General features: G+C 45.4%; 1 protein-coding gene across 8 annotated transcripts in view; it reads left to right on the top strand.

Moving 5' to 3' along the window:
- ADRA1A (adrenoceptor alpha 1A) overlaps nt 1-20,092 on the top strand; it is a 127,149-nt gene extending 107,057 nt beyond the window's left edge. Inside the window, exons 2-4 of one of the 8 annotated variants that reach the window (XR_009354346.1) lie at nt 9,186-9,595; nt 13,904-14,013; nt 14,123-20,092. Coding sequence is in view for 6 of the 8 variants with exons in the window: in XM_059176338.1 (XP_059032321.1) it covers nt 9,186-9,703 (518 nt within the window). In the remaining 2 variants the exon portion in view is untranslated. The other 7 variants (XM_059176377.1, XM_059176356.1, XM_059176351.1 and 4 more) reach the window with 7 other exon arrangements.
- Nucleotides 20,093-26,129: the final 6,037 nt, after the last annotated feature.

Here is a 26,129-nt window from a genome sequence, read left to right as displayed (position 1 = left end):
CGGCGAACAGTCTATCACGGAAGAAAGACAGAATTGGGGTTGTATATCCACAGTTCCATTTCACGGGCACTTACTGGAAATACTCACAAAACGTGAACTCCAAGAACAGGAACGTACTCATTTTCCTGATCGTTCTATGTCCAGTATCTGCAACAGCACCTACCTCACCGAAGATCCTAAGGGCATCATTTTGTTGAATGTATGAGTAATGAGAGAGGAAGTTGTGTAAGGCTGGGGAAGCCAAATGATGAAGTGCCTGGACTGACAGGTGATAAGCTTGAATTTTATCTTATGGGCAGCACAAAGATACAACGCACATCCTGACAGATCTCACCATGATGAGGTTCCCCTCCCTATATTACTGAGCCCCTTGAAAAGTCTCCCTCCCTTCTAGTTATTTCTGAAAATGTTGTCTCATGTCTTCTAGCACTTTCTTCTCTTTCTGTGCTATCCCCATGGAGATGACCAGGTGACCAGAGTCTGAGCCTCTCAGGCTCTAGATGTGCATGTATGCAGCTCCCATATTACCAAGGAGCATGGGAGCCCTGATTCTGCCAGAAGCCTGAGTGTGTCATGCCCCACGAGGAAGAGCAAACACTGTCCCTGCTCAGCATAACTCATGTCAGTGGGCCTAGGGGGTTGGATGCGCCCCTGTGCGGGAGTGGCTCATGACCACAGCCCTTGGGTGTCTCCTCTCCATTCCTCTTCCCCTCTAGTTTAGACACGAATCTTCAGGAAGGACATTGGAATGTCCTTCTCAAAACCTTACCCCAAATCTTGGGGGCCCTTCCTTCCAGTCTGCCCTCTTCCCTTTTGGCCATCCCCCACCCCCACCCCGGGCTCCTTAACCATCCCATCTGACGTATGCCTGATGTTCACTTTGGACTGTTTCAGTTTTCCTAGAGGTGAAAGCTTTTATAGGGAGCAAGGGGTGGTAACCATGACCTGGTGCAAACCTTTCATTTCACAGATGTGGAGACTGAGGCTCAGGAGGGACAGTTGACTCACACAGCTTGAAAGGACGATCCATGCCTTCTTGGTCCTCCATCCTGAACTCCCTTGATTTCTGAGGGGGAAAGGGGCACCATCCTGACAAGGCTGCAGGGTGATGAGTCGGGCACTCTTGGCTCAGCACTGAGTGAGGCTGGAAGTGAAGAGACCCTCCATGTTCTGCCACAATGCAGGGGTGAAGGGTTGGCTGTGGGGGAGGTGGGGAAAGGCAAGGCTTAAAAAGGTATTTTGAAGGAAAACACCAGTGAGGCTTAGTGACTGGTTGGAATTTAAGACAAAGAGGAGGAGGAGTCAAATATGCACACTCCTTTCCAGAACTGAGCCAACCCCTGGGCTTGCCCTACAGTGAGAACGACAGTCTGCCCCTTCCCCCCTCCCACTCCCCCCCCCCACCCAAGCCCCATAGAACTTTATTGCACACTCTAGAGGAAGAGGTGATGAAAGAAAACGTGGTAAATGAGAAAACTTGAGGGGGGGTGGCAGGTATATGAAATGAGCAAAGGGATCAAAAGGTACACACTTAGAGTTCTAAAACAAATAAGTCACAGGATACAATGTATACTATGGGAACTACAGCTAACACTGTGTTGCATACTTGAAAGGTGCTAAGAGAGTAAATCTGCAAAGTTCTCATCACAAGAAAAAAATTTTCAAAAGCTTGCAGATCGTGATATGTAGCACAAAGGAAAGAAGCCACACAGACTTGAGGACTGCTCTTCTTTAGACCAGGTGGCTGGAGACAGTTCTTGCATGGAGATGATAAGATGTTTCAAATGGGAGACTCATGGAAGGGTGATGACCTTGATGAAAGTGGCAATGTTTGGAAAATGGGCTGGTTTATGAAAGGAGAGCATTTTTAAGGAAACAACCTGTAAAAGAACATGATGGCTTAATTGCTGGCATTTTCCCAAATCAAGTTGGGATTTTCCCAAATCAAGTAAAGCAGGGGCGGGGTTGGGGGGGGGCGTTGTTACGGCAGGGAAGGGGGGAGAAGGGGAGGAGGAATCTTGCTGTCTTTTGAAAGCATTTGAATTACTAATTCATTTCAAAAGGAAACATACCACACAGGGTTCACTTGAGTGAAATGTGCAGGAGTTCTAGCCCAGCTGGGCAGGAGTTCTTTTCCCTCCAGCTTATGGAGAACACTGGGGCTGCACACTCATGTTCTGGGAAACCCTCTCAAAGGAGGAATTCAGCTGGGGCTTTGATACAAACGGTGAAAAAAACCCTTTGTAGAGCTTCACTTTGAGCAGCCTGGACTCTTCTGGAATAAAATCCCTAATTTCTGCAGAGCCATGTCGGCTAGCCAGAAGGGTCCCATTAAAGAGTGTGTCCCACTTGCAGAACTGTGAAATATGAGAGAATGTTCCCTCCATGTGACCTCTTTCTTGCCTGGGTCAGAGGAAGCAGTGGTTCTTGACACTGGAAACCATAGGCCTGTAACCCCAGTCCCTCGAAAAAGGGAAAAGGGGCAGCACTCTCATCCGCACTGAGTGGTCCCCGTAGTGCCCAGGTTTGTTCTGTTTGGTGCTGTGTACCTAGCACACAGCCTGCACCTTCCCACCTACTCACTGCACCCTCGAACACCTCCAGGCTTCCTCCCTTTGACCACTAACCCAGCTCCCTGCCAGAAAGTTCAGAAAAGACTCAACCTGTTAACTCTCTGAAAGGAGCAACCTCATTACTTCCCTAACAGGCACAAGACCAGAATTACACCATTTCAAGCCTCAGTTAAATAAATAGAATTAAAGAGCAGGTCCTTCTAAAGATGTGTGGAAATAACAGCCCCTTGCTCCTTCTGTAAGCTTGATGCTGTCAAGATAGATGCACTCAGTGAAGTGTGCCAGCCAGGGGAACAGCTTCTTCTCAGGATCGGAGAGCCAGGCTTAGCCAACTGCTATGCCCCCAAGATCACAGTGGGAAGCCGATGGAAGCTGGAGTCTTCTTCTCAGGAAAATGGATCTCTGTGGGTCCACGGACTTTTATTTCATTTCATGGGAAGTCTTTCCACGAGTTGAGAGCCTAGTGTTCTAGATCATGGTCAGTCTGGCCAGAATTCTTCAATATTCCTGCCCGTGATTTCAGGTGGAGAACCCGAAGACTCTTGTCTGGCCGAGAACCCCCCAAGGGTGGCCCCTGGATGAACCTCAGGAGGGCTCGGGGATGTCACTCAGACATGGCCAAACTGGGAGCCCAGAAACTTGGTCCCGCACTTACCTTTCAATTCCAACAGCTCTTTTTGGGGAAAGTTGTGTTCAGTGGGCCAGAGTTTTCTTCTTGGCAATAAGATTCCCACTGATCTGGCCTGAATGTTGCTTGGCACTGGAACTCCTTGGCCTGGGGCGCTGGCCTCCTCTTTGTTCAACAGCTGGTGTCTCTCCTCTGTTCACTGGATGCATAACAGTCACATTAGACCTGGTACCACACACAGAGAGAGACCACAGGGTGGACGGGGAGAAACAATGCAAGGTCATTTGCTCCCATTGTCACATAACATTAGCTTCTCCTTTGGAGTCCGCATTCTCTTAATTGGAGTCATTTAAACTCCAGTTTTCAGAATGTGACGCCCTGCAGGGGGCGCTGTTCCAGGGTCTTTTTTCCAGGGTCTGAACAGTACATTACAACTTTTTAAGTGCTGTCGTTATCGATGGTGCCGCTCTCCTCCCCTTTGATTCTCATGATCTCTGAAAACCCTGTCATCATCCTATGATAGCAGCTGCACAGAACGGCCATGAATGCTTCCTGGGCCACAGCGGGGGGTGGCTAAATGGCACATGAGATCAGGAGCGGAAATAGGTGAAGCCACACGGAGCCCGGGTCGAGGCCTGGCTGGACCACAAATGAACTGGCTGATTTTGTGGAAACTGTTCCCCTCCTGGGTCTCACTGTCTTCATCTATAAGGAGGGACAGCAGGGCTGCCTAGGCACTAACTTTCTACCACTCTCCACTGTTCCAGCATTCTGTGATTCTGGCTAATTCAGGCTTATCATAACCTGGTGTCTCTCGAAGTTGTCATTAAGATGTGAAGGTTGCAGGGGGTGAAATGAAGCAGCAGAGGCTGGAAAGCTAGAGCCAAGAATGTGGACTCCTAGCCTTCTGCTTCCATAGCAAGGCATCCTGATTCTGAGAGAGCTGGACTGAAGAAGAACTTTCTCATGACCAGTGCTGGTTTAGAACTTGAGAACTCCATTAGGATCCTTCCTGCCTTTTAGAGTGAACTGAAACCCTGGGGGAGAAAACTCACTTAGGAGACCAGCATGGGCAGAAAAACTGGGTTCTCTTGTCTTGGGAGCATTGAGAGAACATACTGCAGTCACTTGGTGGCTAAAATATGACTGTAGGTGGCCAAGCTTTTACTTGAGTAGCTCCTGGCGTGCCCCCATCATAAACCTACAGATGAGCCCTGGGTCAGAAATGAAAGGTCGTGTTTCCAATGGAGAGGACATGGACTGATTAGACATAAGGGACATCATTTGAAACCATCAGTTTCAATTTCCCTCAAAATCTAGAGGCCTCGACAGTGGAGGTGAGGGTTCTGAACCCCCAAGGGTAAAGGCGTGGATGGCCTTCAAGGATAGACTCATGTTGTTCCTGCCATGTCTGGCCAAGTTTTAGTTCACCAAGATGTTTTGGAGGGTCCCAAAAAAAAAAAAAAAAAAAAAAAGCCAGAAATTCTGCAGCAGAACACGTGGTGGAAGGAAACTCAGTGAAGAGATGAGTCCCTAGGGGCTTGGGATTTTCCAAAGTCCAAGAATTTAACCAGACAGATTCACAGGCAAGGGATGATATGACCTGCAGGCTCAGGGGTTCAGAGAATTAAGCTGGGGGCTGTTTGCTCCTTTTGAAGCAGAGTCTGGGTGGGGAGCCGGAGGTGTGGGAGAGCACAGCTGGCCTATGGTGACAAAAGAAATAGCCTCTATGCTCCTGCGGTTCATTCGGAAGTGTGGCTCTCCCTATGAGCGTGATGGGAACAACGATCGGCATTTGATACCAGATAATGCAGCGAGGAAGAAAAGACAGTGAAGCACCATCACAGAGAAAACCAGAGGACTGAGCAGAAACTGGGCAGAGAAAGGGAAAGGGAAACACACACACACACACACGCACACGCACACACACACACACACACAGAAAAAGAAGGAAGGCACTAGCAGGCAGAGAAATGAGGGCTACAGCTGTCAGGCAGAAAAAAAAGCCAGGCCACATTGTCGGGAAGTAGAGTCAGGGGTAGGCCACTCACTCAGCAGTATTGGGAGGGGCCTCTGAGATGCCGACATCGTGCTGGGTTCTAGAGCTCTGCCAGCGAGCAACACGGAAGCCCGGCAGGCTCAGAGGGGGTTTACGGCCCAGTGACCGGCTCAGAGGCACCATCCTGGAACAGGTGGGTTCCACCTGGGCACTCCATGCCGAGGTTGGTAGAAAGCAGGAGGAAGCATGGTTCAGCAGCCCTCCCATCCTAAAAAGCATCATCGTCGTCAAGTACTGAGAAGAAATTGAGGCCGGGATAGAAATAGTGGGGCAGGTCGAGAAGACAGTGCCTGAGGGGGAAGGTTGGGACAGAGAAGGAGATGGAGGCATGAGGGAATCCTGCTGGGGACCAGACAGCAGCAACGCTTTCCCAAGCCAGATTCCACTCCATCTCTCCGACCTGGGGGAGGAAAATGAAAGACAAAAAAAGACATCGAAGGATATGAATTAGGAGGGAAATGGCCCATGCCGGCTTTCCTCGCCTTTTTGGAAAGTTCCTGAAAGACACACCATTGCGACTGCCTCTCTTATATCTGCCAGCAGCTGCTGAAAGGGACCCCCCCTCCCCCCAGGGAGGAAGAACATGCCAGAAGGAAAAATGGATCCCACGACCTGCCCCTAGGGATGGTCAGACTGGACATGGGCAGATTATGCTAGATTTTGACACATGTAGGCGCTGTCACACCCTTAATGGGATAAATTAAAAGGGAGTCATTTTATGCGAAGGCCTGTGGTCCAGAAGTATCTCTCGATTAGTCTGAAAAGTCAACATCTAGAGATTTGCTTGGATTACCTGAGACAATATCCCTGGAACATTAAAGCTGGAGACCGTCTGACATTTCAATCTTGGTGTAAATTCATTTTAACCATCTCCCTGTCTCCCCCATACCCTAGCTGCAGGCAGGAGACGGTGTTTTGAGCACACAGACTGGGAAACCAGTATTCACCTCTTAAACTGTGGACACAGCAGGAAGGCCAGTATAGAGAAACCCTAGAGCCCGGCTCTGCATCAGCCAGACCTGAAATTTGAGGGGAAGGAAGAGATTTCTTGAGATTCATGAATGCAAAACTGGGCTCTGTGAGAACATTGAAATGTCCTTGAAAACATTGTGGGAAATTCCAGGGTTCCCAAATCACTTTCTTAGCACTTGCATTCAGAATTCATACTCATATATTTTTTTTTCTTTTTTATCACAATTCTTCAAATAAGAGAAATACACTCCCTTGCCTACCTGATTTACAGATCGGTGACATCCACAGATGAGGTGTGCCTGGCTCATATATCCTTGCTAAGCCCAGGCCAAGGCATGCCTTCATGAAGCAGGGTCCCTTAATTGTGTCAGTGTCGCTATTAGAAAGAAATAGTGGACAATATATAGGCGTCATAATGTAAGATAATTTTTTTTCTAGAACTGACTATATTCACATGAAGCTACCAGTCACATTGGCATTGGCCACTTTCTCCACCTCTCAAGCAAAGTTTGAGAAAGCATCTTTCCACTTTCACTTTTTCCAGCTGTGTACTTCATCACTCCCCGTACACCACCTTCCTTCCCAAGAGATTTGTTATTCCAGTATAGTTTGGTACTTCCTGAGGAAACAGATCCTGAAGTCATGCTGGCCAGTTTCACATCCCGAGTCTACCAGTTATTAATTATCTGCCTGAGTGACCTGACCTGAGTAATTCAACCCCATGAAATCACAGTTTCTTCCTTCCTAAAATAGGAATATGGAGAAAAACCCCAAAATTCTCAATGTTACTAATGGTGATTAAATTGTATTTAAAACATTTACCACAAACCAGGCACTCAATACAAAGTCAATTCCATTAAAATTACAGGAAAACATTTAATGGTTTGGAGTTAAAAGAATTTCACTTTCTCACATAACAGCAATCATCTATATGTGTGTCCATATTTTAGAGGCAATAAATGCTCCCAGCCACCACTGTATCATTTTGTCTTATTTGCTTCTATAATATTTAAGTTCAGTCTCACTTGTATTTGGAGATCCCCTGCTGGGTTTCAGGGCAGTGTTCTCGAGAGTGGATCTTAAGCACCCCTCAACAGCTTGTCATGACTCTGATGGGTCTGTCGAGCAGAGAGAAAGAGATGTGAACTCAAGACCTTAGGTTGATGCAAAAGAAAAGAGGGGTCCAGAGACTAAAGAACACTGTGAGCTCTGTATGCCTTTACCCATCACCATGGCAGTAATTATCTCTCACCGTAACAATCAAGTTTGTGACAGCCTTTTCAGTCATTGTTTTTTCAGTTTGAAACCTCAGTAATGATAATTCCTAAAACTGCTCATGCTGTAAGTTTCCATTGTTTTGTCAGTTTAATCCTTTCTTTGATCATTTAATCTATGTTATATGTACATTATTATAAAGTTAATGTAACTGCGACTTTCCTCTGCTTATCTGTTGACTGTAAGCACTGAGAATGTTCTAGAATAATTTTTTAAATTTTATTTTAATTACTTATAGTACACATTCTAGATATTCATTGTAAACATTGCAATCTTCATGCACTGTAAGATGCATATTTTTTAAATTAACTTATTTATTTGGGAGAGAGAGTTGGTGGAGGGGGTAGGGCAGAGGAAGGGGGAGAGAATCCTCAAGCAGACTACCCACTGAGCATGGAGCTCAACTTGAAGCTCAGTCCCAGGACCCTGAGATCATGACCTGAACAGAAACTAAGAGTCGGCCACTTAATCAACTGAGCCACCCAGGTGCCCCCCCTTCTTTTTTTTTTTTTAAGTAAGCTTTTCACCCAAACTGGGCCTTGAGTTCATAACCTGAGATCAAGAGTCATATGCTCTATCTGCTGAGGCAGCTGGGCACCCCATGAATCATTTATTCTTGAAATGTCAGTCTCTTGCATAGATAATTGAGAATGCTGATATAAAAATACATGTTTGGGAGGGTGAAATACAATTACGTTCTATGTTGGTGGTACATATTTTTGAATTGAATATTGAAAAGCATTTCTTGGGGCACCTGGGTGGCTCTGTGAGTTAAAGCCTCTGCCTTCAGTTCAGGTCATGATCCCAGGGCCTGGGATCAAGCCCCGAATCGGGCTCTCTGCTCAGCAGGGAGCCTGCTTCCTCCTGTCTCTCTGCCTGCCTCTCTGCCTGCTTGTGATATATCTCTCTCTGTCAAATTAATAAATAAAATCTTTAAAAAATAAAAATAAAAAAATTACAATTCCCATGTGCGGGAGGGAAGAGATTCATAATAACTTAGGCTGTATCTATGTAACCCCACATCAAAGGACAACGAATTTTTAGGTAACCCCATTTTAATGTCACTTATTTAATGGATTCCAACTGGTTTCTATTTTTTTGTTTTGTTCAAGATTTTATTTTTATTTATTGATTTTAGAGAGAGAGAGAGACAAAGATAGCAATAGAGAGCATGAGTGAGCAGAGTGAGCACAAGCCGGGAGGAGAGGAAGAAACAGGCTCCCTACCGAGCAGGGAACCCTATCTGGGGCTCTATCCCAAGACCCTGGGATCATGACCTGAGCCGAAGACAAATGCTTAACTGACTGAGCCACCCATGCAACCCCCCTAACTTGTTTTTAAATGCAGTCAAAACAACTCACATATGCACACTCAGCCTTCATTTTTTTATTATTTAAAGCTTCATCGCAGCAATCAAGTGATGTCGATGAGAACTGGTACAAACCTATCCAGTGGGTCTGGCTCCCATATTAGATATTGCACATGTGAACCAGGTGAGAAGGGCCTCAGAGGACAGTCCACACGGGCTATCCAGTAGATGTGAGAAACACAGATGCACTCGGAATCACATGAGACATCTGAGAGATGTAAAAATATGTGTCAGTTTGTTTGCTTGTTTTCCTAGCCAGTTGGCCTGTTGGCTCCCAAATAATATGTCCAACTCTGTGTTTTCTTCCAGGGTCTTTCTTCCCTGATTTCAAGCCCTCGGAAACCGTTTTTAAAATAGCATTTTGGCTCGGATACCTAAACAGCTGCATCAACCCCATTATATACCCGTGCTCCAGTCAGGAGTTTAAAAAGGCCTTCCAGAATGTCTTGAGAATCCAATGTCTCCGCCGAAAGCAGTCTTCGAAACACAACCTGGGCTATACACTGCACCCGCCCAGCCACGCCCTCGAGGGGCAACACAAGGACCTGGTTCGCATCCCAGTAGGATCTGGAGAGACCTTCTATAAGATCTCCAAGACGGATGGGGTCTGTGAATGGAAATTTTTCTCTTCGATGCCCCGTGAATCTGCCAGGATCACAGTGTCCAAAGACCAGTCAGCCTGCACCACAGCCCGGGTGAGAAGTAAAAGCTTTCTGCAGGTGTGCTGCTGTGCGGGGCCCTCCACCCACAGCGGTGGAGAGACCCACCAAGTTCCAACCATTAAGATCCACACCATCTCCCTCAGTGAAAATGGGGAGGAAGTCTAGAGGATAGGAAAGGTCAGAAAAGAGGAAGGGGTTGCGGGGGGAGGGGATGATCTCAGGCACACACCCCACTTCCTACTTGGAAGTCCAGTTCACTCTTCTTGGATGAGGAAACAGGACCAGGAAACGGGGAACCAGCTGGGAATGGGGAGGGGGAAAAGACCAGACTCTGGGGCAGGGGATAGGGCTCAGGGAAGGAGGAGGATGTCACACGACCATCCAGCTTTAAATGACGATAAGCAGCATTTCCTTGAGGCTAGTGCTCTCGCGGTCATCCTCCGAGGCCGCTTTCCACGTCTGGCCCTCGCAACGAAAAACACCATGGGAAACAGAATGTCATACACAATCCAAAAGACTATAAATATAAGGTTATGATTTCATCATGAATATTTTGAGCACACACTCTAAGTTTGGAGCTATTTCTTGATGGAGTGAGGGGATTTTATTTTCAGGCTAAACTTAATGACAGCCATGGTGGATATTTATGAGGAGAGGGCCTGGAGAGGAAGAGCCTTAAGACGGTGGCCACTATCCAGGCACGTTATTTTTAGAGCACGTTTTAAACTCCACCATTTCTGACCATATCCAGTTTCTTCACTTGGGTGCAACTCGACAGTGAGATCTACCTTTTGCTGCAATTTCACTGGCTCCTGCTCCCGAGTCCCTAAAGAGGAGGGTGAAGGGTGCTCGTGAAGCCTCGGGACTAGCGGAGGCACATAGGTTATGCTTAGGTCTAGACAGTTGGGGAAAAAGATGGCTTTTCCTGATGGGAGATGCTAGAGGTGAAGGTCCGTGTTTTCAACTTTACTTCTACAGGAAAAAAAAAAAAAAAAAAAAAAAAAAAAAAAAAAAAAAAAAAAATTCCTGTAAGCGGCTCCAAGATCAAATCGAGGAAGGCTTCTTGTGAAACATATTTAAAGATCAAGGGTATGGGGCGGGTGTTGATTTCATGCTAAGAGGCTGCAGACTTCTGGCACAGCCGCTTCGATGTGGCCTACAAAGGCTTTTCTTGGCAAATCGCTTACCTTTTCTAGAACACCGTTATGAAAATCCAGAGCTTTTCATGTTTTGGAAGGCGCATCTAGACTTCTGTTTTTCCTCCACGGCTTCGCTACTGCATGAGGAGTGAGGTTCAAGGTCCCGAATGCACAGGTAGCCAATGGCCGAACAAGCCTTAGGATCCGGGTGTATCCTTCCTGAACTCGGAAAGATACACCAGCTTAGCTTGGGAGGATACCGACTGGTCACCAGAAAACCATCTAAAGCCGGAATTTGCGAATAGTTTTCGACAGAAACCCATGTATTCTGGTGAAAGATCCAGGAGCCCGTTCACTTCATCTGTTCCCACTTTCTGTGGGAACTTGGGGAACGTGCTACTTTTGCTTTCTGTATACCAAATTCTGGTCAACCTTAAAACATAACTCCGTATATGACTAAAGAGAGGAGGATTATCTCTAAAAAATTAAAATATTTTTCATATTCTGCAATAAGAATTTAAAATAAGATTTGTGGTTTGGGCATAATTCCTGGCCAGAATCACTGGTCTAAACCTACTGACTGACCATTTCTCTAGCCTCTTCCCCCTGTTTGAGTAATTTCCTGTAAGAATTTCAAAGTAGATCGCAGCCCCTATTTAGCCTTCACAGCCAAGGTTGGGGCCCATTATCTTGTCTTCTTCCCATGCAGAAAAATGAAAATTTCTTCAAGTGCTTCTTGAAGGCTAATATCTTTGCACACTGCTTTGGGGGTGGGAAGGGGGGGGGTTGTTTGCATGTGAATGAGGCTGTTGTTGGTCCTGCTTGGCCATTGAATATTTTCCTTTTTCAGCCTTTTCTGGAGAATGTCTTCTCGCTGACCAGACAGGCGCTGTGACTTGTGCTTATAACTTTGATTCTGGCATTAGATATTGGCTGGGTTTTTGGACTCTTCTACTCTGTCTGCATGTCCCATAACAGCTCTACGAGATGTGGGTGTCCTATTATGGACGTAAGCATCAGGGAAGGACTCTCTTGTCTTCTGCCTTGAGAGGAGAGATAAGTTTCATTGTGGAGAAGAGTTTCTTTCAGGATCTGAATTTTAATAACCCCTTTTGTCAGGCTTCCCTTTACAGGAAGGGCATCCCCGTGAAAAGAATAGTAATAGTTTTGCTTCCATAGAATATGTCTCCCTTGAAACACATTCCCAGACAAATTTAAATTTTAGATTTTAGAAAGTTAAGGATTACCAAAGAGCTAGGATTGATGCCACTTCTAATCAAAACAAACAACTGAAAATCTTTTGGTCATCAGATAAAAGCCATGACAATTTTATTCATGTAAGACTGTCCGTAAATAATTATCTGCTATACTATTCACCAACCCCACTCCCTCCAGGGAGGCAAACTTTAACATTTATTTCCTTTCCCATAATGTGATATTAGGTACAAACACGCCAATTTTTACAAGAAATTGATAATATCACCCAAGACTTCGTCAAAGTGGGATAAACAATACTTGAGCTATTTTTTACTCATCCACAAAAATCTCTGTACCTTTGAGCATGCCAAAAACTCTCTAAAATTGTCACAGTTAAACAAATGATTGTCATATTTATACTCACATGTTTACTGCTTCTATTTGGAGTTTGAAGAATTTACCCAGAGCAACAGTGGTCCAAATGTTTTCTCTAATGTGTTATAAAAAGCAGTTGCTTTGAGACTGTTGAAACATTGCAAAAAAAAAAAAAAAAAAAAAACAACTTGACGTTGTGGGGTAGGCAAAACTTGTTTCTTCTGCAGTTCAAATTGCATGCATTCAGAGAGATCTTGAAGCGCTCTACTTAAACATTGCCCCAAGCTACTGCCAGGATTTCAGGAAAGCGTTTTGCTTGTCGCTTCTCTTTCACTTGACTTCACTCCTCTCTTGTCCAAAACCGTTCTGCCTGTCACCACTTGGTGTACGCCAACACTCTCTAAAACATGAAGGCTTCAGACTCTCACTACTTACCTGGGTTTGTCCAGCCATGGTGGACAAGTGATATTTGGTTAAATAAATCCATTCGGAAGGCTTTTGGTTGGGTTCTTCTGTGTGCATCGGCAGGGCATTTTTATATCCCATTAGCTCTAAGCCTCATAGCAATTACACATTTCTCTCTCAAAGGTAAAAATCTAATAGTTGGAGGACTCGCCCTAGGCCAGTGAGGAATCATGATTCAGTCCTGGATTTGCCTAATACTAAAGTCTACACATCTTTCCCAGTTCCTCTGCTTCCTAAATAGTGGGGGGGTGGGGAGGGGAGGATGTTCCCCAGTTTGAATTGGAGATGCTGAGGACAGGAAACCATACAACATTTTAACATTTTGTTTCTTGGGGATTTGCCATCCAGTCAACCTCCGTACATAAACACTGCCTAACTCCAGCCCAACCAAATCCCCAAAACAGATGATGATCAGAAGGGTTTGGTGCCTGCACTTCTACGTTTCAGACTGCACCATTTTGTAGAGGACAATGATGTGGAAAGCTATTCAGGCCTTGCAAGAAAGACAAATTCTATCAAACTGGGAGCAGATGGGCATACAAGAGAATGCAGAAGAGGCTGCACTGGACTAGAAATGCAAAATCCAGTTGTGGGTATGAAACACATTGCATAGGATGTTGGGGTTACTGACTAACCAGTTAATTGGTGCACTTTCAGGAAGTATATCCCTTTTTAAAACAAAGAAGAAGAATACAACATCACTCTCCCCTATACTCCAACACTATTTTTTTTTTTTAATTTGAGTTAGAAAGAGAGAGAGAAAGAAAGAATTATAGACATTTCACCAGGAATTACACCGAACCTAGAGAGCATGTCAGACATGTGAATTTCATGTGCATTCCCATAGAGGATTGGCTCACAAAATTGATCCCCGGGTAGCCAGAGATGTAGGCAATCTGTGGAAATGAAGAACCAGTTGGCAACTGTGACTGTGGATTAGCTAGTAGCCTCTCGTTCTTGGATTTCTTTTTTGCAAATGAGAGCTTTATGCCCTGAGTATCTCGGATTGCCTCAGCCCCTCAAAGTCATATAGACCTTCTGGCTCCATGGGTCCCATGGTCAAGGCCTGGGAGAGAGAAGGTTTTAGGAACTCATTGCTCGGGCAGGTAATATTTCATTCTTTAATCACAGCTACTCAATCAGAGCTTGACAAACATTCTCATTTGCTTCTGGGGTTGGTTCTGCACAGGTCCTCTTGCCAAAAGGGATGCTGCCTCTGCGTATGAGTACTTGTTGACTTAATTAAGGAAAGAGCTCTGCTCGTCAGCAAAGGGAGAAGGGAGCCCAAGCCCGTGGAAGGTAAAATCCGCAAGCAAAAATAGGGTGACCAAAAAGAAGGCAATGGTGGCCAGTAGGAAGGCATCAGAGGTGTGCTCACTGTTACTCTGATTTCTTTTTATACTACTAGGACTTTTAACCCTGAAACCACCTGCACACGGCTCCGGTCCAGCCTGGTTGGAACACTGTTGGCACCTGCTCCTTGTCTACACACTATGCTGGGGAGCAGGGCTGAACCCAGGCTGCTGTGGGGTCCACCGTCTTCAAAAAGCAATGACAGCGTGGCCTCCTGGGCCTCCAAAGTCCCCACAGGATGAGTGAGTGGAAATGACTTTGGGGGCGGGCTGACAAAATCAGACTAGGATCTCGACAGAGGACACCGGGCCCCTTGCCACTATTCCCATGAGCATGGCCTCCCTCATGCCCCTCATTCTAGACCCAGATGACAGTGGAGCTCATCTGCTCTGTGCAAGAAAATATCATTTCTTCCGTGCTACCCCAACATGGATTCCTGAGTCTCCCACCTAAAAGGAAGGTTATGGCAGTTTATGGAAGTGGGCAGGGGGCGGTGTTGAGGAGGAAGGGGAAAGCTTACCCTGGACGGCGCTCAAAGCAGGATGCTTGGTTTCCTAGCACTGGGCTGCCTCTGATAAGCAAGGAACTGTGTGAAGCCGCTCACTTCTTCATTTCCAAACACAAAATGATTGTCTTTCCTTTTCGTGGGGCCCAGGAGTCATTACAGCACTGTCCTCTGTATTACAGGCAACAGAGCACCTTAGAAGCTGGAAATGATTAGAACTAAACTATGAAAAATACAGACTTAATTAGGGGAGAAAAAATTCCAAGAGCAAATTCTTACTGTATTTGTAGGGAAAAAATAAGGCGCCAACCTATTAAGAAGCCCAAGTACAGAAAGTACCTTCAGATGCAGTAGAAAGGAAGCTAAGACAGGATGTCCCAACATGAGCTTAGCACATCCTCCCATTTACAGAACACTTTGTACTTGCCCAAGTAATTTCGCCTAACCCAAGCCGTCCCTGTGAGGGACAAAGCTAAGGAAGGGTGTGCCATCGATTCTTAACATCTGAAGAAACCAGGGGATGTAGAGACTTAAGGAGGATGCTTCAGATAGCCCCAAATCCAGCCTCTGACTCTGTTTTACGTGACACCCACGGTACCCCCAAGGTCCACTGTTTCTTAAGACCATGAATTTCATATGTCACTCACTCATCTCTGATCCCTATTTTCAGCTCCATTGGCACCTTCTCTCATATTATATCCCTGCCCGTGTTGGGCAATGTAAGATTGTTCGGAGTGCATATTTGCCTGTGCTTTTGTCATTGGCTAAAGGACTAACAGATGTCATTCTGTTCTTTCTCCCTAGTTAGGCAGCACCAGAGCTAAAGAAGTAAGCAGGGCCGCAGGCGCTTGGCTTGGTCAACAGGGTGGCAAGACAGGCAAAGCCAGAAGTGGTAAACACCTTAAGGACCTTGGGATTGCAAAGGTTGCAAAGGGAGTTTGGGAGGTTCCTCTTCCAGTGAGCCCCTTCATCACTGTCAGCAAGCTGCTCGCTTCCTCTCCTTCACCAGGCACTGCATTCGGCACCAAAAAATGCTAAGAGGCACAGACAGTCCCCAGCTTGGGAGCTGGGTGGGTTCCAAGTCAAGAACACATTTTTCCAAGAAGCATTGTTACAGAAAGGGGAGGGGAAGGGTGCTCCCAAAACAAGTAAAAAAAATAAATAAATAAAGATCTATTTAATGTACACCTGGGGTTGGCAAACTTTTTCTGTAAATGGCTAGAGAGTAAATATTTGAGGCATTGTGGGCCATATGCTCTCTGTCACACATTCTTTTTTGTTGGTTTTATTTTTTGCATTTTTTTGGACAACCCTCTAAAAATGTAGAATCCATTCTTAGTTCACAGGCCATAGCAAAAAACAAAAACAAAAAAGCAAACAGCCCATGGGCCTTAATTCACCATCCTTGATCTAGGCCATCTCAAGCTTACAGTATAAGAGTAATAACTGCTAAGCAGTGGATTTTGGTGTTCAACTTAAAAGCATCTTTTTTAAAATATGCCATTGTCACATCTCTACTCGACCACATTAATATTTCCAAGCTGTTTGATTTGTTAGATGAAGAGACAAGTTCATACCTGGGGCGGGGTTGGGGGGCTGCTCCATATAACCCACTCACCCAAAAGACATACTCTAGTACCTCATTGTAACTTTCTACCCAAGCATCGGGACAAACGGGGAGCACACACCACCCCTTACCACTGCTAGGTTCTGTAGAACAGGCAGGCTGCAGAAGCCCACCGGTGGTGTGGGGGTGGGATCTTTCATCTTTTCACCCCACTAAAAATCTCCCAGCACAATCCATCTGACGCCATGAGTCGCAACAACCGGTGGGTGACATTTGACCACAGCTGATCTGACATCCCTGCCAGAGCACTGGATCCTGTTAAAATGGGTCCCCAGAGGCTTTGGGGGTCACACTTGGCTCCTTGGGAAGACCTTCTGACCACAGCACCCTGCACCAGGACTTCTGAGGGTCCGCCCTGGGGATCACCAAGAAGCGGGGTACAGAAAAGGTGCTGGAAGGGAGGGACATCTTCCAAAGACATGTAATAGCTTCTAGCAGGACTTCTCTCCCCTCTCTTCCTCATCCTTTCCCTTCTTTCCCTGGTTTTCATTTTTAAGTCTGAAGTCACCTAACTAGACTCTAAATGGTGTTCCCATAGGGAAACATTCAGTCCTCCCCTGCAACAATGAAGCCATGTTTCCCGAAGTAGCACGTTATTGGAGAGAAACTTCCTTCCCCATCCCCATCCCCTATCCAGTCCTGATGGGCAGTGAGGGGAAGGCACACACTGTCGGTTGGAAACAAGGGGTGCTGTTCTGGTGACCTAGGCCAACGTCCACCGTGTTGAGAGATGAGACTCTACAGCAGGGCCAGGGGTGAGGGAATGGGAATGGATGCGGAACTGATGAGGAAGGACCCAGAACTATCGATAATAATATCAGGAATATATCTAGTAATGGAATAATATCAAAAATATCAGTACTAACAGCAATACCTACGTTGGGCACAGAAAGGAAGGCCTGGGATGACCCTGTGTGGCAGCTTTTCTTCCCCGTCCCCTTCCATCTTGACCTTATTCTTCTCTTCTTTCCAGTTTTATTTTCTTATCCCAGGCTTCCTCTCCATGAATCTACCCTCTATTTTTTTCAAACTGACAAGCAATGAATGAGGGGGTAGTTACCCTTGCCCCAGGGGGCGCCAGTTCCCATGGGATACAGTGCTCTGTGCGTCACCCAGGTGACAAGGAGGGCTTCCCTCAGCATCTCTGTCCCCTCCTCGGGTCAGGCCTGACACTGCAAGTTGGAGTCCCTGAGGCCCCGGGGAGCCACAGGCAGGAGAGACCCCTCCACAAGGACTGGTACCTGGGCCCCCACGGCTGTCTTTCTGGGCTTCTACTACGACTAGTTCCACGTGAAGGGAACAAACACAGTGTGGTGATGGTCAGGCGTGATTTCCGGTTATTTCTATCCCCACCCACAGGTGAGCACCTCTTTGACCAGCACCTCCCTCTCACTTGGACATGTCAGAAATCTCTCGCCCTACAATGTCACCTTCTCTTTCTCCCCCACGTCATTGGTCTCTTGCCTCCGTGTGCCTTCACCTTTCACTCTCCCACTTAGCCCTTAGGGCCATGGTGAATCCCAAAGCAAACTTGGTTTCCTGTTAGCATTAAGCAAGATAAACAATTAAGCAACAGTCGCTCCCTCAGAAGGCACACTGAACAAAACTCAACAGATCCCAACAGGGTGAAAAGTGCTCCTTACCGGCTGTTCCCAATGCCTGTCTCCATCCCCACCAGCTCCTCTGTCCTAGGAACTTATTCACGGACTCTCTCTATTCTCTCAACGTAACTTTGTGCCGGGAACCTCTCTCCCCTTTGCAGAGGGTCCTCTCCTACCCAGAGTGCTCCCACTTTTGCTCACACAGCTCCTCCTGGGGTAGTCTGTCCCAGCAGTCACAGCAGAAAACCCCAGTCTAGGGGCTTCGGTATAGACATTTACTCTTTTGCAGTGTTCGAAGCTGGATGTCTGAGACCAAGGGTCTCCAGGCTGGTTTCCTCAGAGACTTCTTTCTCTCCATGGCCTGTAGCTGGCTGCCTCCCCCCAGGGTCTGCCCATCAGTGTGTCTGTGTCCTCATCTCCTCTTCTCTAAGGACACAGCCTGATTGGATCGGGGCCCATCCCAAAGACCTCATTTAACCTTAACCTCCTCTTTGAAGAATGTTTCTCTAAACACAGTCTCATTCTGAAGTCCTGGGGGTTAGGACTTCAACATATGAAATTGGGGGTGGGGGGCAGGGTGGGGGACAATTTAACCCATACAATTTTCTCCCCACTCTCTCCTTTCTGTCTGCAAAATCTTATCCACAATTCTTTCCCCAAATCAAATGTTCAAATTGAGCCCTTTCCGACCATCCTCTCTGAGTTCCTACGGCAATTATCTCTAAATTGTGTTTGACAATTAATTGTGCACTCTGTTTTTCATCTGTCCCTGCTTTTTAAAAAATCTATAGTTTTTTCACCTTAAAACATACTTTACACTTCGCCTCTATAGATTCTGTCTTTCAACCAGATTAAAACTCTGTCACGTCACTTTGTATGCCCAGAGCAGTACTCATCCCCTGGGGGATCCTATCTAAAGAGCAGGGCCCCTCCTGAGCAAGCAGCGAAGGGTCAAAGAGGGACAAGGGACCAGAGCCAAGAACTAGTGCTCAGGCAGAGACTGAGAGACCAGGTCGACAGGGCCTTGGAAATACCAGATGACCCACCAGAAAGGCTTGGGTGATACGGCTTCTGAACAGTGACAATGAGATTCTAACCAGGGGTGCAGAGCACAGCAGTAGGGAATCCCGAGTTAACTGCCACCTTAAAACAGGGCAGGCACCGAATCCCCAGGAGACCTGTGCACCCGGAAAAACAGATCACCATCTGTGAGTGGGCCAGACCCTAGACCCTGCGAGCCAGGTGAGACACAGTAAGGTGGGGTGAAGAACCAACAACAGAATCCAGTCCCAGGAAATGGTTCACTGAGGAGCACACTATAGGCTGTGATCCCCACTGGGCCCCAATCCTGGCGATGGGGGAGTTAACGCTGTTTCAGGGATGTCCGCCCCACATCAGGAGCAGCATGGGAAATGGGTGCCAACGAGCCTTCAGCGTGCCTTCCCTTCCCCTATCTCATAGCTCAGGAAGAATAGACGAAAGAAAGTGACACTGACTTGCTTGGATATGAGGATATAGACAGCCATTCCCTGATAAAAGGCGTTCTAATTCTGACCTTCGGAAGACCGCTATTTCTGCCCCAGCCCTCAGGGACTCTAGTGTCTGGTCTTAGCTCCCCCCTGCTCCTGCCTCTCGGTGGCTACTGCCCATTCTCTGTGATTTTAGAGTGTCTTGGCCTGGTCACCTTGCTTCTCTTGAGAAATTCAGCCCCATTTCTGCTTCATCAACCCCACCTAAGCCTTTTACTGTAGACAAATTGATTGCTGGCAGGGTACTGCCGTGACGGTCATGGAGTGATGTCTTCTGCCTGGTTCCTGCTGAGAAGCAAAGAGCATTTATTCTCATTTGGAAGGACCGGGACTGCTCTCACTGCATAACCACGGCTGTCGTGCTTTCTGGGCAAGGCACAGTGCCACTTTGGTTTCCCATGCCTCCCTGGGGCACTGCTCAAGTTGGAAGTGTTTCTTGCCGCACAATCTCCATCACAATGGAACGGGCTTGTTGGCTAAGAGTTTGTACTTCATCCGGTTCCATCCCGTCTAGAAATCACAGGAGGAAAAATCACATGAAAAGCCAGAGCCTACCAAAGTAGTGAGTGTATTTAAACGAAAACCATCCAAAACCAGGTTTGACTGAGGACAGCAATGGCTTATTGATGTATTCACTGAAAAACAAACAAACAAACAACAACAAAAAAAACTTGTCTTTCTTCCACAGTCTGGTCCCCATTCCTTTTGCTAAACCCAGCCTTATCTTCATAATAAAAAGGTTTCAGCTCTGCAGCTTGGCTAATTGAAGTCTCAAGGGTTGGAAAGCCTTTGGCTCATTAATCAAAAGACAAGGGAGCATCAGGATGAATGCTTTCTGTCCAGGGCTCCTCCCTCCCCAGCCCCTGTCTCCTGGCAGTGGTGACAGTCCTCCTAAAGGGCAGGGGAAGAGGGAGCATTGATGAATCGGTAGGCGAATGAGCAGCTTTAATCAAAAATAAGGATGCCCACATGACATCTGACAAGAAGGCTATTAAAAAAAGTAAGGGGATGAAATCTTTTTAAGAGTAAAACAAGCATTGCAAATGTTGAAATAACAATTAGTTGTTAGTGTTCTACATATTTTCTTAAGGGAGTTAAACATCGACTAGGGACTAATTGGATTAAAAAAATGGGGTCCCAGGTGTGCTTACGTCCCAATCTCCAGAAGCTCACCTCACCCTCTGCCTTCCTACTCCAGAACTTTATGCAAGACCCTAATACCTAAACTTCAGCACACGGTCACCGACATTCTGCAACAGAAATTTTACTTCAGCTTTTAAAACCTGAATCCAAACACATGCTTTCTTCATCAGATGTGGAGAGAAAAAAATAGCTCCTTTTGTCTCTGGGGTATAACAAGTCACAGGCAGCCCACTTTCCAGTAATACCATACCTATTTAACCCGCTACTGCAGACAATGAAATGAGCACTGCAATGAGGAGCACAGAGATCAAGTTTCAGTAGGAGTGATTACATTTAGAGCATTTACTATGTGCCAAGTCCTTTGCACATTTGGATATGGTAAAATGTAAGATTATTTTTAATGAATTGAGAGAGAGAGAGAGAGAGAGCACGTGACCGGGGGAGGGACAGAAGAACAGGGATTCCATGCTGAGCTTGGAGCCTGATTCGGGGCTTGATCTCACGACCCCAAGATTGTGACCTGAGCCGAAACCCAGAATTGGATGTCTAACCAGCTGAGCTAACCAGGTGCCCCTAACATGTAAGACTCTATAGTCACATTTTGAAAGAAACGTTTTCACAGAGAACAAATACAGTGATATGGGTGTGAGAAGAATAGAGTCAAGTCTGTAGGAAGTGAGGAAAGACACAATGACTGGAAGGAATTGAGTCTTCCGGTACCTCTCCCTGTAGTTAGTTCACCTGTGCTGACCACCCACCTGGCCTAACTTACCACTTACCTTACTATGTCTAACTTACCACGTCTATCCAGAACCAGTCATCAGAGGAGAACTACAGGGCTCTTGTCAGTAGGGTTAGGGGAAGAGCCATGGCTTGGAAGCCAGAAGACCAGGGCTTAATTTCAGGCCCCTTCTCCTTACCTAACGAAGTGATCCTGGACAAGTCATTTGACCTCTCTTGACGGCATTTTCCTCACCTGTGAAACGGGATAAGCAAATGCAGTGGTGCAATAAAAATGCCTAATGAGGGCTGATACAATGTCTGGGAACAGAGGAGGCCCCCAATAAATGCTAGCACTCTTTCCCTGTCTTCATTCCCCTCCCAAATGCTATATAAATTCAACTTTATTATAAATTACATCATCTTTAAAGTATCTTAAAGTGCCGAGAACTCTACATGCTGGAAAAGATGGAATGTCCTTCACTTTTTCCTTTCCATCCCAGTTGATCTGTTTCCAGAAATTGGTTGTCACCAGTTCAAGACACTACTAACGCTTTCATGAGAAAATGGCAAAAGCTGTGGTACCATTGCTTCTATCAATTCTAAAAGTGCAGGCACCGAATTCCAAGTTTCCATTATCCACACCCCAACCCCTTGCCACCTACCACAACTATGTTATTTTGGAGGAGGGGGGTTGGAAATACCGTCACCAGAGCATTTTGCTTTAATGCTTAAAAATCGACTCAATGAACCACTTTGGAGCTATTCACCAAGTTCTCACATTATAGACAGCCCAGAATAAGAATACCCCACCAGGTGCTGGTGGTTGCAATCTCTCTCAAATTAACAACTTACTTGGCAATAGGGTGTATTTTTAAATGATGGTTGTTCTATGAAAGACACTCTATAGCATGCAATCATTTTATAAAAGATGTGTGTGTATTTATGTAAATGATGCTATGAGAAAGAGAAGTAATTTTGGCCACTGGAAGATGGTATAATGTTTGAAGCAAAGTTTGAGTTTTAAACTGTCTAAATAAATAGGCCACCACCCGGCCTGGGTGACTCTCAGTAGTAGTTACCAGACAAAACAGCAAATCCCCAGTCATGACCCACAGGCAGTCTTGTCAGAATTGAAATCCACACTGTGGAAATCCCAACTCAGTGTCCACTCTAATTTCAAGTGGCCAGTGAGAGCCTTGGAGTTTCTGTAGACACCCTTGAATGATCTTCTGGGCTAGTGGCATCACAGGAAAATCCATCCTGCAAGCTCTACTCACCATGACTCAGTCTGTGGAGGAGAAGGCAGTCATGTTGAGAGGCTGTGTTTGACAGGGACCTGCCAAATGGTCTCCTGTGACTTGGAATCTCAAACTCGTTTTAAACGGAGGGGGCAGTCACTTTCAGGGATGAAGTTCTTGGCCTAAATCTACTTTTTGTAAACACCGTCTATGGCTTCTTCCGTCTTCTGGGTTTTTGAGAAGCTGAGTTGTGTCAACCTGGTAGTGTTGGTCCAAAATTAAAAAGAAGGGTTTTTTTCATTCTTTTCCTGCTAGGGGAAGGAACACTGAGAACTTCACCTCATAGGGAGCAGAATGGGACTAGAGTGGCCAACAGGGAAAGAAACAGGAGCCTCAGTGTACAAAGAACCAGATCAACCAAAGTATGAACTTGTGAAAATGCATGCATTGGGTTTGTAGTAAGAATTCTTACTCTACAGAAGGGCACAATTTTAGTCATGTTGACACATGATGCTTAGTATATTAAAAAGTATTAATGTAATCCATTAAAAGTGAATGTGCTTTATTTTTTTCTCGAGGCGACATACACTCATTACATGAAACCAGCTTCATGTCCGTGATGCTATCCTCATGGCCCAGTGAAGGGGGTGTCCAGTCCAGGCCCCTTTCCTGCTACCCAGGCACCAAATTCCAAGTTTGCTGAATTCCAAGGTGCCTGTGTTTTGAATTCACCTCAGAAACCTGTAAGTCTTAACTGCCACATAGATTTACCTCTTTGTCAAATATTCATCTAAGATACAAGTCTAACATATCACTCTTATCAAGCCTGAGAAAATAGTGACTTAAGGAGTGGCTGTGGATGTAAAAACAAGACAGAAAACAGGTTTGGGGGACAAAGAGTACAATTTTTTGAGAATCAGCTTAGTATAGCTTCCCCTATTGCATTCTTAAACATTAAACACTAAAGTTCCCTTCGTGTTCCTCGAATTCTACACCTCCTTATAAAAAATTTAAAAAAAAAATGTAGCTTAAAAATTAACCTTTACCTCAGAAGATTTTTTGTTTTTAGGTTGGAAATACGTCCAAGATTTTAATTCCATATTCTGCATATTTTTAAAAATAAAGACATACACACTGTGAAAATCAAAAAAAAAAAAAAAAAAAAAAAAAAAAAGTAGATGAAGCCATGCTTCAAAACCAAATCTCCTTTTTCCAAGGGAAGCTGTCATTGTGCACAGTGGTTCTTTTCCTCATCCATTCGTTCTGTAATATTCAGTGAGGGCTCCAGGTTCAGCTCCAAACAGTAGTGGAAATAAAGGTGGACACATGGTCCTCACCTTCAAGGTGCCTGTGGACCATGGGAAGGACAGGAAAGTCAATGATTATAACAGAACACAGTAAATTTCCGTGGCACAAGAATTCACACAGGGCCAAGGGAGTTTAGCCCAAGGCACCCAAGCCACCCCTGGAGCTGGGCTTTTCAGAAAGGGTGACCTCTGGTTTGGATTCTGGAGGACAAAATGGACTGGGAAACAGAGGGAGTTCTTCCAAGTAAGTAAGGAATAAACCAGTGCAGGCCCAGAGTGAGACTCAGGCATGTCTGACAGGGGACATGGAAAGCAGCCTCCCATTTCGTGGTGCCCAGCTGGCTCTTCAAACCCCATCCCTCAAGTCCCATGCAGGAAAACCATGCATGATTTTCTTCCTACTTTGTTTAAGCCAGGTATGAACCAAGGAAGAGCCAGGAAATAATGAACGTGGGGCTTTCCTGGTAGAGCTCCCATGTTTGGCCTGGCTGAACATTGAAAGGCCTTGGTTTCTCAGTTGTCTGATTCTCTTTTTCCTCAAGGCTTAACACACAGCATTACAGTGAGATGGCCAAACAGGAAAAAAAAAAAAAAATCTATTGCTCATTATGCAAATAAACATTTGATGACCATGAAGTGGCTAATCTTTACAAATAATTAAATGCTTTGAAAGTCTTTGAGAGCAAGTCTTACATGATGCAATTCAGTGTTTTGAAAAATTGAGAGAGTGTTTTTAGCACAAAAACGTCACATAATATTAAAAGAAAGAGTTTTCCCTAACCCTCAAAAAATGCAGAAAATAAATGGATCGCTACAGCCCCAGGAGGCTGACTTTCACATCACCCATCATTGGAGGGTCGGCATCAGGACACCGCTATATAGTAGCGAAGGGTACCCAGTAGATTTTTCTGTGATAGATCCACAATGCAGGGGAGGTGGTGGGAGCAACTGAAACAAAATGAAGACCTTGAAGCTGCACTTCTCCAATCAGCTACCAATTGGAAGGACTTGACTTGCTGAGTGGGGCTAAGGAAAATAATTCTGGAAGTTCATTTTGCCTGTGAAATTAAAACTGTATTTTAGCAAATAAAGCCGATGCCATTTAAATATGAACCCTGTGACATTTCCTGGCTTACTGCAGCTTTGCTGCTTGTCTACTCATTAGATCTGTTCAAATACAAATATGGCATTTCCACTTTGCCAGACTGGCTGATTTTAGCTGCTGTGATTTTCCTGTAACCCTTACAACTCTCCCAGTGAATAAGGTCCCCGCAGGGACATTTTCTAACTCTGCAGTGTTTGCAGACCACGCCACCTTCTCCAGGTTTTTAGTATTTGGTTGATTGAGTTGCTGTCACGAACTTGCCCTTCATGTAACAAACAAAATCCGTCTGAATCTTGCTGAGAGTTTGGTATGTGTCCTATGCTGTAAGAGAGAGACTTCTCTCCTAAGTCAGATAAAGATGTTCATGCTTGTGAGTCGTTATTCCAGAACTTGCTGCAGCATTTTGTACTGACGCATATATATGACACCCAGGTTGATTGCAGTGGCTTCTGACGCATCTAATTCCTTTTAAATGGATTCAGTATCTTTGGAATGCGCTAAAATGTTTAAGTGTTTCTGAATTTTCTACATGCCATTTTTACAGGTCCATTTGTTTTATGATGTGATACGGTGAACGATCACATTGGTTTTTGTTTTTTTGTTTTTGTTTTTGTTTTTTTTTTTTGAAGAAAACAGATGTACATATTCCTAAGCAGATGAGTAAATAAAGTGAAAAAATATGCTTTATGGATCATACAGCCCACAGTTCAAAAGAAATTTATTTTATTTGTTCATAAAGTAACTGTTCAGGTTATAAGCATTTATATTGTCCTTCTAAATATGGATGCCATAATATTTAAGTGTTATTGAATATTGATGTATGTTCCCTAATAAAATATTTTAAACCTCTTTCTTTCGACACACCGTGTCCTGGCTCTTCAATCATAGTGGATCATTACCATGTCGGTGAGAAGTGGAAAGGGTAGCTCAGAGAGGGAGAGCTGGGTTTTGACCAGCTAAGGAGCGTAGATGTAAAATATGCTGGTTGGCAGCATTAGAGGCACCAGTAAGAGCCAAAATACACCTACATCATCCGGTTTAGAGGGAGGGAAATGTGGTAGTGGCAGTAAGACCCGGGAGAATATGAATGTCGTTAAGGCTGGGGTGTTAAGTGACCCGAAGCCAAGGCAATAAGATAGGGGACTAGTGTTCAGAGAAGGTCATGGGCTACATGATTCAAGGGGAGTTCTTCCATGGAAATTCTTGTTTGACCACATTCTCAGAACCTGCAAGCCCCAGGACTACCCTCTTAGGCCTCAAAGTAGCATGTCAGCATCTCTGGGG

This window comes from Mustela lutreola, chromosome 1 (assembly GCF_030435805.1).
Source record: "Mustela lutreola isolate mMusLut2 chromosome 1, mMusLut2.pri, whole genome shotgun sequence".
NCBI lineage: Eukaryota > Metazoa > Chordata > Mammalia > Carnivora > Mustelidae > Mustela > Mustela lutreola.
The sequence above is the reverse complement of the archived record's forward strand: the minus strand, read 5'-3'. Positions and strand labels throughout refer to the sequence as shown.